The sequence below is a fragment of the Scyliorhinus canicula genome, chromosome 29 (genome assembly GCF_902713615.1).
Source record: "Scyliorhinus canicula chromosome 29, sScyCan1.1, whole genome shotgun sequence".
NCBI classification, from domain to species: Eukaryota; Metazoa; Chordata; class Chondrichthyes; order Carcharhiniformes; family Scyliorhinidae; genus Scyliorhinus; species Scyliorhinus canicula.
Genome location: NC_052174.1, coordinates 12,710,510 through 12,727,180, shown reverse-complemented (window position 1 = coordinate 12,727,180; position 16,671 = coordinate 12,710,510). Strand labels below are relative to the sequence as shown.

General features: G+C 52.5%; 2 protein-coding genes across 5 annotated transcripts in view; one reads left to right on the top strand and one right to left on the bottom strand.

Moving 5' to 3' along the window:
* Positions 1–133: 133 nt before the first annotated feature.
* trappc1 (trafficking protein particle complex 1) lies at positions 134–10,091 on the bottom strand. 3 transcript variants are annotated; one of them, XM_038786934.1, is made up of 5 exons: positions 9,911–10,091; positions 7,214–7,312; positions 3,982–4,052; positions 2,805–2,943; positions 134–707 (listed from the first exon to the last, which is right to left on the bottom strand). In XM_038786934.1, the coding sequence occupies exons 2-5, from the start codon at positions 7,310–7,312 to the stop codon at positions 579–581; spliced, it is 438 nt and encodes a 145-aa protein (XP_038642862.1). In that variant the 5' UTR covers positions 9,911–10,091; the 3' UTR covers positions 134–578. The 3 variants fall into 3 exon arrangements, with proteins under 3 accessions (XP_038642862.1, XP_038642861.1, XP_038642863.1); XM_038786933.1 differs by having other exon boundaries at positions 9,906–10,089; XM_038786935.1 differs by lacking the exon at positions 9,911–10,091 and adding an exon at positions 8,777–8,898.
* An 803-nt stretch (positions 10,092–10,894) lies between these two features.
* cntrob (centrobin, centrosomal BRCA2 interacting protein) overlaps positions 10,895–16,671 on the top strand; it is a 28,568-nt gene continuing 22,791 nt past the window's right edge. The window contains exons 1-5 of one of the 2 annotated variants that reach the window (XM_038786872.1): positions 10,919–10,939; positions 11,044–11,724; positions 12,254–12,338; positions 12,711–12,855; positions 14,533–14,719. In XM_038786872.1, the coding sequence (XP_038642800.1) occupies positions 11,068–11,724; positions 12,254–12,338; positions 12,711–12,855; positions 14,533–14,719 (1,074 nt within the window). In that variant the 5' untranslated portion in view covers positions 10,919–10,939; positions 11,044–11,067. Of the gene's footprint in view, positions 11,725–12,253; positions 12,339–12,710; positions 12,856–14,532; positions 14,720–16,671 lie in introns of both variants that reach the window. The other variant, XM_038786873.1, reaches the window with a different exon arrangement.

Genomic DNA, 16,671 nt, shown 5'->3' with positions numbered 1-16,671 from the left:
GACAAACCTGCAGCGGCCGTTATTCTACCGCGGCTAACCTGGCACAAAATGGCCGCCCGGTGATCCGATACCTTGGGCGGACCGAAGCTCGAGTCAGCACGGGGAGTAATGATGCAAACTGGACAAATGCACCGCCCCGTCAGCCAGGTTTATTTCATAAATTAACAGGGAGAAACATCCAGAAACATCTTCAACAAACAAACTGCTTCCCACCACCAATGGTCTGTAGTCATAGTAACTGGCGTGTTGTAAGCAGGCTGAGAATATAAGCTGGGCGAGGAGGAGAGAGAGAGAGAGAGAGAGAGAGACAGAGACAGAGACAGAGAGAGAGAGAGAGAGACAGAGACAGAGACAGAGACAGAGAGAGAGAGAGAGAAACAAACTGGGCTCCGAACCTGTAAGGTTTGGTGGAAAGGTGGGGGGCAGAGGGGGGGGGGGGTGAAAGTTCGGTACAGGGTAGACACTATGGAATGGGTCCCGTCTGGGACTTTTCTGGGCCTTGACGCGACACAGTTCCGCGCGAGGTTTTCCTCAGCGGTCCCAAGCCACCCTCGGCATTAAATCGGACCAGGAACGGGTCAACCTGCGCGGGCAGAGAAGAAGGGCAGGCCGCGGACAAAACTGTCCAGTTTTGTGCGGAACAATTCGCTCTGAATGGGCTCATTCATGCTGCACAAAGGGTTCTTCACAACGAGCTCGACAAAAATCTGCGAGACACAGGAAAAGGAAATTAGATTCTAGTGTGTAACTCACTCCCGGGTATCTGTTATTCTATATATAAACCACCCCGAACCCCTCGATTATATTCCAGTCTGTAACTCACTCCCGGGGATCAGTTATTCTATATATAAAGCTTCCCGAACCCCTCGATTAGATTCCAGTCTGTAACTCACTCCCGGGTATCTGTTATTCTGTATATAAACCACCCTGAACCCCTTTGTTAGATTCCAGTCTGTAACTCACTCCCGGGTATCTGTTATTCTATATATAAACCACCCCAAACCCCTCGATTAGATTCCAGTCTGTATTTCACTATCGGGTATCTGTTATTCTATATATAAACCAACCCGAAACCCTCGATTAGATTCCAGTCTGTAACTCACTCCCGGGTATCTGTTATTCTATATATAAACCATCCCGAACCCCTCAATTAGATTCCAGTCTGTAACTCACTCCCGGGTATCTGTTATTCTATATATAAACCACCCTGAACCCCTCGATTAGATTCCAGTCTGTAACTCACTCCCGGGTATCTGTTATTCTATATATAAACCACCCTGAACCCCTCGATTAGATTCCAGTGTGTAATTCACTCCCGGGTATCTGTTATTCTCTATATAAACCACCCTGAACCCCTCGATTAGATTCCAGTCTGTAACTCCCTCCCGGGTATCTGTTATTCTATATATAAACCACCCCGAACCCCTCGATTAGATTCCAGTCTGTAACTCACTCCCGGGTATCTGTTATTCTATATATAAACCACCCCGAACCCCTCCATTAGATTCCAGTCTGTAACTCACTCCCGGGTATCTGTTATTCTATATATAAACCACCCCGAACCCCTCGATTAGATTCCAGTCTGTAACTCACTCCCGGGCATCTGTTATTCTATATATAAACCACCCTGAACCCCTCGATTAGATTCCAGTCTGTAACTCACTCCCGGGTATCTGTTATTCTATATATAACCACCCTGAACCCCTCGATTAGATTCCAGTCTGTAACTCACTCCCGGGTATCTGTTATTCTATATATAAACCACCCCGAACCCCTCGATTAGATTCCAGTCTGTAACTCACTCCTGGGTATCTGTTATTCTATATATAAACCACCCTGAACTCCTCGATTAGATTCCAGTCTGTAACTCACTCCCGGGTATCTGTTATTCTATATATAAACCACCCTGAACCCCTCGATTAGATTCCAGTGTGTAATTCACTCCCGGGTATCTGTTATTCTCTATATAAACCACCCTGAACCCCTCGATTAGATTCCAGTCTGTAACTCCCTCCCGGGTATCTGTTATTCTATATATAAACCACCCCGAACCCCTCGATTAGATTCCAGTCTGTAACTCACTCCCGGGTATCTGTTATTCTATATATAAACCACCCCGAACCCCTCCATTAGATTCCAGTCTGTAACTCACTCCCGGGTATCTGTTATTCTATATATAAACCACCCCGAACCCCTCGATTAGATTCCAGTCTGTAACTCACTCCCGGGTATCTGTTATTCTATATATAAACCACCCCGAACCCCTCGATTAGATTCCAGACTGTAACTCACTCCCGGGAATCTGTTATTCTATATATAAACCACCCCGAACCCCTCGATTAGATTCCAGTCTGTAACTCACTCCCGGGTATCTGTTATTCTATATATAAACCACCCCGAACCCCTCGATTAGATTCCAGTCTGTAACTCACTCCCGGGTATCTGTTATTCTATATATAAACCACCCTGAACCCCTCGATTAGATTCCAGTCTGTAACTCACTCCTGGGTATCCGTTATTCTATACATAAATGTTACAATTTTGAACACTAGGAGCATAGGGGGCCTGTTGTTCCCAGGGCCATTCATTCACTGGGTAACAACGTAACCGTAACTGGCCGCAGCTGCTCTCCAGCACCTCCCAGTGGCCACTCCACATATAGCGAGCCCAGAGAGGATGCATCAGAAAGAAAGATTTGCCTTGATATGGCGCCCGTCACGACCACCGGGCATCGCAAGGTGCTTTCCAACCAAGGAGGTGTGCCACCCAATTTGCCCCCCCCCCCGGATTTGCGAAGGACTCACCGTACTGTAGATCTGACTGAGGACATCGCGGATGTTTGCGACCCCTAGGTCTGTGTTCATGACGATTTTAATGCCAGTTGCCGTCTCGTAATAGTGGAGCTTGTACTTGCTTGTTTGAAAGGACAGGAAACCATCTTTACTGTTCAGAGGTGTTAAGGACAGGAACCTGCATATGTATCGCGCCTCTCACATCCTCAGAACGTCTCCCCTGCCAGCCTGGTACTTTTTGAAGTGTAGTCGCCGTTGCAATTTGGGAAACGCAGCAGCCAAATTGTGAACAGCAAGATCCCACAGCAATATGGTAACATCCAGATTGTGCTTCTGTTTGAAATGAAGCTGGCCGAGGGGATAAATGTTGACAAGGACACGGGGAGAACTCCCCCCCCCCCCCTACTTAAGAGAGGGGGTTCGGAGCTCTGTTTGGGGAGCGGCCATGAAAGATCTCCGAGTGCTGCTCTGTGCTGGGAAGGAACTAGAAAAGAAACAAAGTGAAGCAGTTCCCAGCCAACCCAGAAAATGCCCGTTTTCCAGATCTGAAGTTTGAACTTCCACAGCAGAGTGGAAGCGAGGAGTGAGATAGTAGCTTTGCCTTTGGGGGGGGGGGGAATTTTACAGATTAAATATCTACAAGGAATTGTTACGTCGAGAGGCGTTTATTGGAGAGTTTAACCACGCAGGAAATCTTTTTTGGGAGATTGTTCTGTAAGACTACTTTGAACTGTGTAAATGTGACTGTGTGTGTTTAAGTTTTCTTTTGTTAACGTTTGTTAAAAATCTCCAAAAACGAGTAACTGGAATTTGTGGCTTCCCACTTCAGTTCACATTCTTCATGTGGTCAAAACACCAAAAAAGAAGAGTTGTGATCGCTTACCAAGTTTCCTTTTGGGATATGGTTGGTGTGGCAATTATTGCACGCCGGATTATAACAGTGTGCAATGAAAACAGAAAATACTGGACGAGCTCAACAGGTCTGTGGCGAGAGAATCTAGAGTTAATGTTGAGTCCGTACGATTCCTAGAAACGTTAACTCTGTTGCTCCCTCAGCACAGTTGCTGCCAGACCTGTCGAGTTTATGCAGCATTTCCTGTTTTTATTTCAGGTTTCCAGCATCTGCGGTACTTTGCTTTTATAAAAACGTGCAGGCGGGTTGGCGTCAGGACACGGCAGCAAAGGATACAAATCAACAGGAGACATCTTGTTGACAAAGGATCGGATGGAAAACAGCATTCCGTACATCAGCTGGTATTCCTAGGAGGAGACGGATACGACAAGTCATTCATTTCACATCCCCTCCCCCAACCGGTTGGCCATGCACAACTCAAATATTGCTGAAATATTTCAGCTCGCGCTCAATTAGGACAAATGCAAAAACGCCAAATTTCAAACAATCATCACAGTTTATATTACGGAAGAGAAGAGTGCCGATTGGTTGGCAAGTCAACTCTGATTGGCCGAGGTGTTGCCATGGAGAACGTAACGGGGAACGTTATGGGTTCGCCAAGGTACCAGAGTTCCAGTGCCGATACAAATGTCAGGTTTGTAGGCCGTATGTCCCAGCAATTCGCTGACCGAATCAAACAGCATGCTCCTTTGATTGTTCGTAGCAGGCGGATCAAACCCGGACAGAACGCCTGATGTTCAACGTGATTCCGCGATTGGGCAGCACTTGTTGAACAATCCAGAGTGCGCCAATAGCTGCACTAACAACCAGTTTAAGATAATGTATCAAGCTCATAACTTGGGCTCAGGTCATACTTCTAGAGGTGACACACATTCAAATGGAGGGACCTTTTTTGAGGAGCACGCTAAGCGTTTAGTTCTCTGCCGTTTCCTCCTTGGCAACACCTCAGCCAATCAGAGTCAACCTGTCAACCAATCAGCACCCTTTTCTCCTGCAGTACAAATTGCTGTGATCCTGATGCGTGCCAGATGAAAAGCTTCAGGTTTACTCGACTGATACCTGGAACGAGCGGGTTGTCGAATGAGGAAAGGTTGGACAGGCTGAGTTGTTTCAACTAGAGTTTAGAAGAGTGAGGGGTGACTGGATTGAACTGTGTGAGGTCCTGAATGGTCTTGGCAAGGTGGATGTGAAGAGGATGTTGGATCTTAAGAGTCATTGTGTTTACAGCACAGAAAGAGGTCCATCGGCCCATCGTGTCTGTGCTAGCCATCAAGCCCCTCTCCATTCTAATCCCATTTCCCATAACTTGGGCCGGAGCCTTGTTTGCTGTGGAGTTTCAATCGCTCATCTAAATGCTTCTTAAATGTTGTTCCCGCCTCTCCCACCCTTTCAGGCAGCGAGTTCCAGATTCCCAGCATCCTCTGGGGGAAAAGGTTTCTCCTCAAATCCCCTCTAAATCTCCTGCCCCTCGCCTTAAATCTCTGCCCCCTGGTTATTGACCCCTCTACTAAGGGGAATGGTTCCTTCTGACCCACCCTATCTAATAATAATGTTCATTAGTGTCACAAGTAGGCTCACATTAACACAATGAAGTTACTGTGAAAACCCCCTAGTCGTCACATTCCAGCACCTGCTCGGGTACACAGAGGGAGAATTGAGAATGTCCAATTCTACGCAACAAGCACGTCTTTCGGGACTTGTGGGAGGAAACCGGAGCACCCGGAGGAAACCCACGCAGACACGGGGAGAACGTGCAGACTCCACACAGACAGTCACCCAAGCCGGGAATCGAAGCCGGGTCTCTGACGCTGTGAAACAACAGTGTTAACCACTGTGCTACGGTGCCCTCATAATATTGTCCACCTCGAACAGGTTCCCCCTCGGCCTTCTCTACTCCAAGGAAAACAACCCCGGCCTAACCAGCCCCTCTCCCCATAGCTGAGACGCTCCAGCCCAGGCAGCATCCTGGTGAATCTCCTCTGCTCCCTCTCCAGCACAACCACATCCTTCCTATAGAGTGGCGACGAGAACTGCACACAGTACTCTAGCTGCGGCCTAACCAGCGTTTTATACAGCTCCATCGTAACCTCCCCGCTCTGATATTCTATACCTCAGTTAATAAAGGCAAGTGTCCCATAGGCCTTCTTAACCACCTTATCTCCCTGTCCTGCTGTCTTCAGGGATCATTAAAAAAAAAATTAAGAGTACCCAATTAATTTTTTCCAATTAAGGGACAATTTAGCGTGGCCAATTCACCTAGCCTTCGCATCTTTGGGTTGTGGGGGCGAAAGCCACGCAAACACAGGGAGAATGTGCAAACTGCACACGGACAGTGACCCAGAGCCGGGATCGAACCTGGGACCTCGGCGCCATGAGGCAGCAGGGCTAACCCACTGTGCTGCCCCCTTCAGGGATCTAAGGACATGCTCCCCAAGGCCCCCCTGGTCCTCTGTAGTTCCGAACGTTCTACCTTTCATTGTATATTCCCCGGCCCTGTTAGTCCTCCCAAAATGCACCACCTCACACTGTTCAGGGTTAAATTCCTTTTGCCGCTGTTCTGCCCATCTAACCAGCCCGCCTATACGCTGTAATCTAAGGCTTTCCTCTCGCACCACCAATTTCCGTCTCATCGGCAAATGTACTGATCCTAACCCCCCCCCCCCCCTCCCCCTAGACATTCACATCTAAGTCATTAATCTACAGACAGCAAGGGGCCCAGCACCGATCCCTGTGAGACACCTCTGAGCACAGGCTTCCAGTCAGTAAAACAATCTTCAATTGTCGCCCTCCGCCTCCCGCCACTAAGGTGGGGGTAGATTGATCCTGGTTTGGCAAGGGAATCAGAGGTTGTCGGGGTGGGGGGGGGGGGGGGGGGGATGTGGAATTCCAAACTCAAACAGATCAGCCTTGACCTTTTTGAACGGCGGAATGGGAAGAGCAGAATGGCCCCCTCCTGCTCCTAGTCTCCATGTTCAGCAACATGTTTCCCCTTCACAGCTGTCCAACAATTGATTCAGGGCATCAAATGGGGACAGGGTCACCACAGAAAGGACAGAGAGAGGATACGGACAATTGCAACCAACATAATTCAGTAAAATTAGTAACAGGGGAGGATGGTATGGAATCCACATCACGCACCAATCACCACAAAAGGGCCAGCATGGGCCGGTCGGGCCGAGTGGCCCGTTTCTCTACTGTAAATACTGTGCGGCGTGATGCAAGGAACAGAACAGGAACAGGCCGTCTGGCCCAATTGGTCTGTGCTCGTGTTTATGCTGCTCCCCCTCCCCAAAGATGTTTGAGGGGAAGGGATAAGAGGTCACTGGAAGGTCCGAGCCAGTAAACAGAGCGAGAGAGCTGGCAGGCTACTGCTGTCAAGAGTCAATTATCCATCTCAAGGGTGGGGTGCCGAAAAAGTCCAACTCCAGACACACAGCATTTTGCGCACCGCAAGATCCCAGCAACGCCAAGGTGATCACGGGCGGAGACCCCGGGGCAAGCCACTCACCTGGTCCCTGGAGATGCCGGCAAGCTTCTTGCGGTTCCACTCGCTGTAATGGAGGCATATCCCGTTCCTGTCGAAGATGTACAGGTTGTGGACGGTCATCTGGTGGAGAAACACAAGCTCAGTCAGGAGGCGGGAGCAACCCCTGGGTCCGAGGAGCTTTGCAGGACAACGGGAGCCAGCCCCAAGTTCCTGAACTCTCGCCACGGTCAGTGATCATCGGCGCCAAACACGCCGAGGCACACGGCCTCCTCCGAAATAAGCAGAGCAGCACCACCCCCACGTCCCGCCCTGAAATATATCACCTTATAAATCAAAACCAAAGCTTGCTGCCCACTTGGAGATGAATGTGGCTACATTTCCTATCGTCTAGGGGCAGCAGGGTAGCATGGTGGTTAGCATAAATGCTTCACAGCTCCAGGGTCCTGGGTTCGATTCCCGGCTGGGTCACTGTCTGTGTGGAGTCTGCACGTCCTCCCCCGGTGTGCGTGGGTTTCCTCCGGGTGCTCCGGTTTCCTCCCACAGTCCAAAGATGTGCGGGTCAGGTGGATTGGCCATGCTAAATTGCCCGTAGTGTCCTAATAAAAGTAAGGTTAAGGGGGGGGGGTTGTTGGGTTACGGGTATAGGGTGGATACGTGGGTTTGAGTAGGGTGATCATGGCTCGGCACAACATTGAGGGCCGAAGGGCCTGTTCTGTGCTGTACTGTTCTATGTTCTATGTCTAGCTGTTTTGATTTCAGTTTGTGCGGCCCCACCTCACACGACCCACTCAGTTTCTCTCCTCACCGACCACTAAAAACATCTTTGAAAGGGGCACGGTGGCGCCGTGAATTAGCACTGCAGCCTCACGGCGCCGAGGTTCCAGGTTCGATCCTGGCTCTGGGTCACTGTCATAGATTATCATAGAATTTACAGTGCAGAAGGAGGCCATTCGGCCCATCGAGTCTGCACCGGCTCTTGGAAAGAGCACCCTACCCAAGGTCAACACCTCCACCCTATCCCCATAACCCAGTAACCCCACCCAACACCAAAGGCAATTTTGGACCCCAAGGGCAATTTAGCACGGCCAATCCACCTAACCTGCACATCTTTGGACTGTGGGAGGAAACAGGAGCACCTGGAGGAAACACACGCAGACACGGGGAGGATGTGCAGACTCCGCACAGACTGTCCGTGTGGAGTTTGCACATTCTCTCCGTGTCTGCGTGGGTTTCGCCCCCACAACCCAAAGATGTGCAGGGTAGGTGGATTAAACACGTTAAATTGCCCTTTAGTTGAAAAAAAACTAGAGTTACTTGTGTGCAATGTTATTCAAAGTCACAACTGGGCCACAGATAATGGGATGATCTAGCGATACACTGACAACATGACGAACAGCTGCATGGGCAGATGGTTAAAATACAAGTTCCTTTAGATACAAAGGCCCTCAGACGGATTATTCTCGTGAATCACTTCTGCCAGGTTTGAAATCGCCAACATCCCTCACACATATCCTGACTTCCCGGCCCCACTTCTACTCAACACCAAGTCCTAGGGCTTGAAGAGCAGCATTAATTTGAACCCACCTCTCTGTCCCACCCCCCCACATCAGACAGTTTGGATTTGGAGTCTCACTCTTGTGCTCTGAGCACGAAACAGAGGCTGATGCTCCAGTACTGAGGAAGTGCCACACTGTCAGAGGGCCAGTACTGAGGGAGTGCTGCACTGTCAGAGGGTCAGTACTGAGGGAGTGCCGCACTGTCAGAGGGTCAGTACTGAGGGAGTGCCGCACTATCAGAGGGTCAGTACTGAGGGAGTGCCGCACTGTGGGAGGGTCAGTACTGAGGGAGCGCCGCACTGTCAGAGGGTCAGTACTGAGGGAGCGCTGCACTGTCAGAGGGTCAGTACTGAGGGAGTGCCGCACGGTCCGAGGGTCAGTACTGAGGGAGTGCCGCACGGTCCGAGGGTCAGTACTGAGGGAGTGCCGCACGGTCCGAGGGTCAGTACTGAGGGAGTGCCGCACTGTCAGAGGGTCAGTACTGAGGGAGTGCCGCACGGTCCGAGGGTCAGTACTGAGGGAGTGCCGCACGGTCCGAGGGTCAGTACTGAGGGAGTGCCGCACGGTCCGAGGGTCAGTACTGAGGGAGTGCCGCACGGTCCGAGGGTCAGTACTGAGGGAGTGCCGCACTGTCAGAGGGTCAGTACTGAGGGAGTGCCGCACGGTCCGAGGGTCAGTACTGAGGGAGTGCCGCACGGTCCGAGGGTCAGTACTGAGGGAGTGCCGCACGGTCCGAGGGTCAGTACTGAGGGAGTGCCGCACTGTCAGAGGGTCAGTACTGAGGGAGTGCCGCACTGTCAGAGGGTCAGTACTGAGGGAGTGCCGCACTGTCAGAGGGTCAGTACTGAGGGAGTGCCGCACTGTCAGAGGGTCAGTACTGAGGGAGTGCCGCACTGTCAGAGGGTCAGTACTGAGGGAGTGCCGCACTGTCAGAGGGTCAGTACTGAGGGAGTGCTGCACTGTCAGAGGGTCAGTACTGAGGGAGTGCCGCACTGTCAGAGGGTCAGTACTGAGGGAGTGCCGCACTGTCAGAGGGTCAGTACTGAGGGAGTGCCGCACTGTCAGAGGGTCAGTACTGAGGGAGTGCTGCACTGTCAGAGGGTCAGTACTGAGGGAGTGCCGCACTGTCAGAGGGTCAGTACTGAGGGAGATGTCACCTCACTCTTTCCTCTTCCTCCTCCGGGGATTCAGGCAGCACGCTGGACAGCCTCACAACCGGGGCCTCCCTCACAGCCGGTCGCTGAGGTTTATGAGGCGTTGGCTTCAAAGGCCCGTGGGTCCAATGAACGGGATCCTCGGCGTCACAGCCGGCATGATAATCCTCCTTCTCATCCTCTCTCGCTCTGACCGGGGCCTGTGGTTTGGCTCAGGCGCAGCGCCGGGCAGCCTCACAGCGACCGTTGGGGTCCTTCCGCGCGGTGTCGGCGCGGCGATGATGACGCGGGTGGAGCGCGGTTGCTATGGCGGCTGGGAACGCGGGAAGGGGGGGGGACAGACAGACAGACAGAGAGAGGGAGTGTGTGTACCCGGAGCGGAGAGAGAGAGAGAGAGAGAGCGAGGGGACAGGTAACTGAGGGGAGGGGGAAATGAGGGGAGGAGATGGTTAAATGGAGTTGGAGGGGTAAATGAGGGAGGTCAATGGAGGGGAGGGGGTGGTACATGTAGGGGAGGGGGAAGGGAAGAGGGGAGGGGGATGTCAATGGAGGGGGTGGTAAATGGAGGGGAGGGGAAAGTAACATGGAGGGGGTGGAAAATGGAGGGGAGGGGAAAGTAACATGGAGGGGGTGGTAAATGGAGGGGAGGTACATGTAGGGGAGGGGAGGTAAATGGAGGGAGTGGGGGAGGTAAATGGAGGGGGTGGGGGAGGTAAATGGAGGGGGTGGGGGAGGTAAATGGAGGGGGTGGGGGAGGTAAATGGAGGGGGTGGGGGAGGTAAATGGAGGGGGTGGGGGAGGTAAATGGAGGGGGGTGGGGAGGTAAATGGAGGGGAGGGGTAAATGAGATGGGAAGTAAGGTTGGCAGAGGGGAGTGGGGATGAAGGCAAGCCTGGTGAAGGAGGCAAGGATGGGTGGGGATTTTGGGGTGGGGGGGGTGTTATGGGTGGGGGATTTCGGGGTGGGGGGTGTTATGGGTGGGGAGGGGGCAAATGGTGGGCTGGGGAAGAGTGGATCAAGACATTGAGCCACTTTGAGTATGCAGTGTGTTTGCCACACGGCAGTTAATTTTTAAAGTCGGTACCAGAATCGGTGGTAATCCAGTTTTATTGATGTCTTCAAATCTGTTTCTCGCCAACAGGTTGGACCGTGAGACTGCTGTGTGATGTGGAGAGATTCCCGCTGGGTTTCGACTGTACGACACCAGGCGATGGATTCCCCAATTCGACCTGAGGACTTGATGAGTGATGTCGAGCCCCTGCCGGCCTCCGCGCCCAGCTCTGCCCCAGCCAGCCCGCGTGCTGCCTGGGCCGCCGCCGCCACCATGCCCTGCTTTGATCGCCCTGCCTCGACTGCTGTCTCCCGCTCTCTGCCCAGCAGCCCATGTGCCAGCCTCGCCTCCTCGTCCGAGCTCACCACCAGGCTGTACGCGTCGCTGCAGATGGGCTGCGAGTTGGGGGCTGCCCGCTGCTTACCACCTTCCCAGCGCACCGCCTCCAAACAGTTCGACACCTCCCAGCATAAAGAGGCGTCGGTCCACTGCGACAGGCCCAATCCTGCACTCATTGGGCCTCACTCCCGCTCGCAACTCCCAGACCCCACGGCCAAGCAAGCCACCATCAGCAGGAGCCGAGCCAGGCCTGGCCTTGTGCGTGACGTGGTTTCTGCCGGCCCCTCTGAAACAGCCACCTCCCGCCACTCACGGTCCGTCCAGTTCGCCAAGGAGGCGCCCACAGAGTTGGCATCTTCTGAGCTGGAAGAACCTGTTGCGCAGATGACCCAGCGGCTGTCCAAGAAGGTGGAAGGCAGCAACGGGGCAAAGGTAATTCTCTGGCAGTTCATCGTCAGTCTGTCCTGCGTGGGAACCATTTGCGGGCGAAGGGAATGGAGAAGTAGGGTTAGGAGGTGGCACAAACGAGCGTGGACCAGTTGGACCGAATGGCCTGTTTCTGTGCTCTTCAGTCGTAGATAGGGCTGCAGACGTTGCTGGCAAGGCTGGTATCTACCGCCCACCCCTAGTTCTGTTCCACTAAGGGCCTCTGCCAGGCCACGTCTGGTGTTGGTGTGGGATGGGCCCATGGCAGCTTCCATGTTTCCTGGGCTGAAGGAATCAGTGAGCCTGTTGGATTCGCCACCCTCACGCTCTCTTTTTAAAAAAAATGATTTTCCGTGTTTATTTGCGGATTGGACTAAATTTGATTCCGGTTCAGAACCTGTGAGGACAGGGATTGTACCTGAGTTGGCAGACCAAGCCCTCGGGATTAGTAGAACCAGTAGCTTAATCACCCCCAAAATCGCCTTTGTGGAGGTTTAACCCCACTTTGCTCGCCTTGTCTATTCTTCTTCCTCAGATTGGATCCAGGCACGTCTCGGAGATGGAGTCGGTGCGTTCCCATCTGCAGAACATGTTGAAGCTTTCTCAGGAGCTCACCTACAGTGAGTATCTAATCCTGCGTCGCCAGCTGATGCTCAATGGGAGGGTGGGCGCAGGGTGAATGCCATGGTGTTTTGCTGCCCCCTTCCACCGCCTTTGCGTCCTCATGAGGTTACAGAAAGCCGCAATATCTTCAGGCATGGGGTTGAGTGTGCTCCTCGGAGAGCGGTTCAGTGGGGGCCTGGGGTGGAGAGAGTGGCTCAGAGAGCAGTTCAGCGGGGGCCAGACACATCCCTGCCTCAAGGACAAGGATCGGGTATTAAGAGTCTGGCAATGAGGGCTCCGATAGCCCCCAATTGAGGCAAAGCAGCGTGAGAACTGAATTGTGTATCTCCGTGAATTAACCCGGGCCTCGTCCCGTTCCCTCCATACAGGGGACGCCGCTGTCAGTCCTACCTCCCCAACGCCGGCGCAGAAGGCAGCAGAGGAACAGCGGGATGACGATTCGTTCGAGAGCGACTGCACCAGCACCTTACTCAGGTGGGCCGCCGGAGTCGCGGCAGCACCTGCCGTGGTCGGGTAGGCGGCCTTTGCGAATCAATGCCGTTTATGTTTGGGAGGGTGGGGAGAACTGCTTCTCTGGTAACGCTACACACGACTGTCCGAGTGGCTCCAAGGGCAGGATAATCTGATTTCTTCATAATTCCCGAGGATGAGGGTTAAATATTGACCAGGACGTCAGGGAGCACCCTCCCACTCCCCTACTGAGCAACGCTGAGCAGACCGGGGGGGAGGATCAGTGCAGTGGGGGCTTCAGTTTAACATTCAACCACCAGACAGTGCAGCACGCTTTCAGTGCCGGCACTGCCTCGGTGAGGGGCCCTTTGGCACTTTATTGTGACAATCGCAAGAGGTGCCTGTCCTTTCACCTCCACCTCTCTCGCCATCCAAACATAAAACTCGCTCTGGGGTGCCACTCGCTCTCGCCCGGAACTCCCCCTCGCTCTGGGCCACGCCCGGGACCCCCCTCTCTCTCTCGCTCGGGGCCCCCTCGCTCTGGGCTTTGCCAGGGACCCCCCTCCCTCTCGCCTGGGTCCTCCCTGGGCTATGCCAGGGACCCCCCGCCCCCCCCCCCCCCCCCCCCCCCCCCTCCCCTCCCCAAACCAGGGCCTGAAATTATTGGAGGCAATTTTGGATTCCCCACAACTCCCACCATGAATCATCCTTGCCCAGTTTGGTGGACACGTGACTCCAGACCCGCGGCAATGTAGTGGATTATTAACGGCACGTCTCGAATGGCAGAGCGAGCCGCTGGGTCTTGGCAAACTGTGATGGGAACTGTTTTAAAAATGGGAGCACCGTTGCCGGGTTGGGCTGGCAGCTGTTGAATATGGCGGATCCTCGGTATCTTCGCGAGGGCAGCGTCCTCAATAAATAAACCAAAACAAAAAGAAAGGGCCAAGGGAAAACTTTTAAAGGTTTTGTTTTGACCCAAATCCTGCCCGGCTTGACGGCGTTTAAATCGATGCGCTTGACAGGATGTGAAGGCAATGAGAGTGGATGCTAAAACAAAAGATTAATTGGGAGGGGCGGGGTGTGTGGCGGGGACGATGGCACAGTGGTTAGCACTGCTGCATCGCAGCGCCAGCGACCCCGGTTCGATTCCGACCTTGGGTGACTGTCTTGTGTAGATTTTGCACATTCTCCCCGTGTCTGCGTGGGTTTCCTCCGGGTGCTCCGGTTTCCTCCCACAGTCCAAAGATGTGCAGTTTCGGTGGATTGGCCGTGGCAAAACTGCTGGGTAGGATGGTCTTTCGGAGGATTGGTGGTGTAGACTCGATGGGCTGAATGGCACTGTCGGGGTTCTATGGAGCAGTTCCGGGAATGAGGAATTTCAGTTGCGTGCGTAGATTGGAGAAGCTGGGGCTGTTCTCGGAGAGGAGAAGATTCAGAGGAGATTTGTAAGCGGTATTCAGAATTCCGAGGGCTGTCCGCAGAGAGAATATCGTAACACTGTTCCCGTTGGTAGAAAGGAGAAGCAGAGGACACTGATTTAATGTGATTTGTAAACTGAACGACAGTGACCTGTAGAATTTCTACCAGTGAATGGTCAGTATCAGGAATGCGCTGCCTGAGAGTGCGGTGGAGCCTGGTTCAATCGGGGCTGTTGCTTTTGCAGAGAGCTGAGGGGAGGTGACGGGCTGAATGGCCTCATTTCTGTGGTGCAACCTCTCTCTGACCTGTTAATGATTTCAGTGCCAAACCGCTGCAGGAGATATCGGTGTCCCCGCCGTTGTCCATCCTGGGATTGGATGAAGCTGCTCTCTTCCCTCGGTATTCCCGGATGCGGATGGGGACGGGCGAGGGGATGGCGGCCGAATCCTCCCTCTTCGAGTGTCAGATCCTGAAGGACACCCTCGACAAAGAGCGCACGAGGAGGAAGGTAAATAACGGCGCCCTCCCACCAGCGACCCCCCCTCCCCCACCTGTCTTCAGCCTTTTCAAATCCCTCTTTCCCACTGGGACCTCCCAACAACCACGCGCCTTCCTATAGCACCTCTTTTAGGAGTGAAATGTTCACTGGAGCAACAACCTGAGTCTGAACTGCAGTGGGACATGTGACCACAAGCCTGATTGACAAGGCCGATTCTGAAGGAGCCTCTTCAAATGAGGAGAGGTCTAAGGCGGGGAACGCCAAGGCTTTGGGCCGGGCAGCTGACGGCACGGCCGCCAGCGGTGGAACGATTTAAAAATCTGGAATGTGCCAATAAAATATCCGCCGTGCGTCAAGGGCTCTTGTGCGTTTGGGATCTGCGGTCATTTCTGGAAAAAAAAGTCAGCAATTGATTCGCTCAAACGGAGAGCGATCCTGCCCTCTGGCTCCGTTCTGCACGAGACGACACCCTTAATCAGCGACCCTCTGAGAAAGCTGAACATTTGCACTAAACCAGCCTGTACACGAGTGACCGACAGCTGCATTTCTTTATCTTGAGTAAATTGTGAAGATGTTTGTCCTTTTTGTTTTCCCCTTGGTCACACGTTAAAAGCTGCAGCCAGCACTGTGCCTGCCTCTGACTGATTGCTAGTTGGTGTACGACCGGGGTTGATGCCGCTTGTTGCTCTTTCCCTGCTCTATCACCTCGCTGGATAATCAGAATCTGCCTGAAAGGCTGCTCACGCGGCGATAAGCAGATTGGGGGCCCTGACTCCCTTGCTTGCCAGCTGGTCGTACTTAGAAAGCCAATCCATCTCTAATCCTCTTTTCAGGCACACCCAATCTCTTCTCGATATTTGCTGTATGCTCGAAAGTGCCTCGTGGGCTCAACTTCAGACACCTCCCGTCCAGTGTGACCCTGGAGCTTTAGAGTTAGCTTATTTCGAGACACAGCCAGTATCCTGCTTCATCCACGCATGCAAGCCCTGGTTTTAAACTCCCTTCTGAGATCTGTTTTATCGTTCCATCTTTGACTAACTGAATCAGCTTTATCACCGCTCCCCCTCAACTGCAAATACCTCCCGCCATTTGTAGGGCTGCGTGTGTGGGAATCTCTGACTGCACCAAACTATTTTATCACCAATATTAAATCAGCTGTGTTTATTCTGGATGCTTTGTCAAATTAACAGATTCTCCGGGAGCGAATTACAGGCTGGAATCAAATCGAGGGGTTTGGGGTGGTTTATATATTGAATAACAGATACCTGGGAGTGAGTTACAGACTGTAATCTAATCGAGGGGTTCGGGGTGGTTTATATATAGAATAACAGATACCCGGGAGTGAGTTACAGACTGGAATCTAATCGAGGGGTTCTGTGTGGTTTATATATAGATACCTGGGAGTGAGTTACAGACTGGAATCTAATCGAGGGGTTCAGGGTGGTTTATATATAGAATAACAGATACCTGGGAGTGAGTTACAGACTGGAATCTAATCGAGGGGTTCTGTGTGGTTTATATATAGATACCTGGGAGTGAGTTACAGACTGGAATCTAATCGAGGGGTTCGGGGTGGTTTATGTATAGAATAACAGATACCCGGGAGTGAGTTACAGACTGGAATCAAATCGAGGGGTTCGGGGTGGTTTACATATAGAATAACAGATACCCGGGAGTGAGTTACAGACCGGAATCTAATCGAGGAGTTCAGGGTGGTTTATATATAGAATAACAGATACCTGGGAGTGAGTTACAAACTGAAATCTAATCGAGGGGTTTGGGGTGGTTTATATACAGAATAACAGATACCCGGGAGTGAGTTACAGATTGTAATCTAATCGAGGGGTTCGGTGTGGGTTATATACAGAATAACAGATACCCGGGAGTGAGTTACAGACTGGAATCTAATCGAGGGGTTCGGGATGGTTTATATATAGAATAACAGATACCCGGGAGTGAGT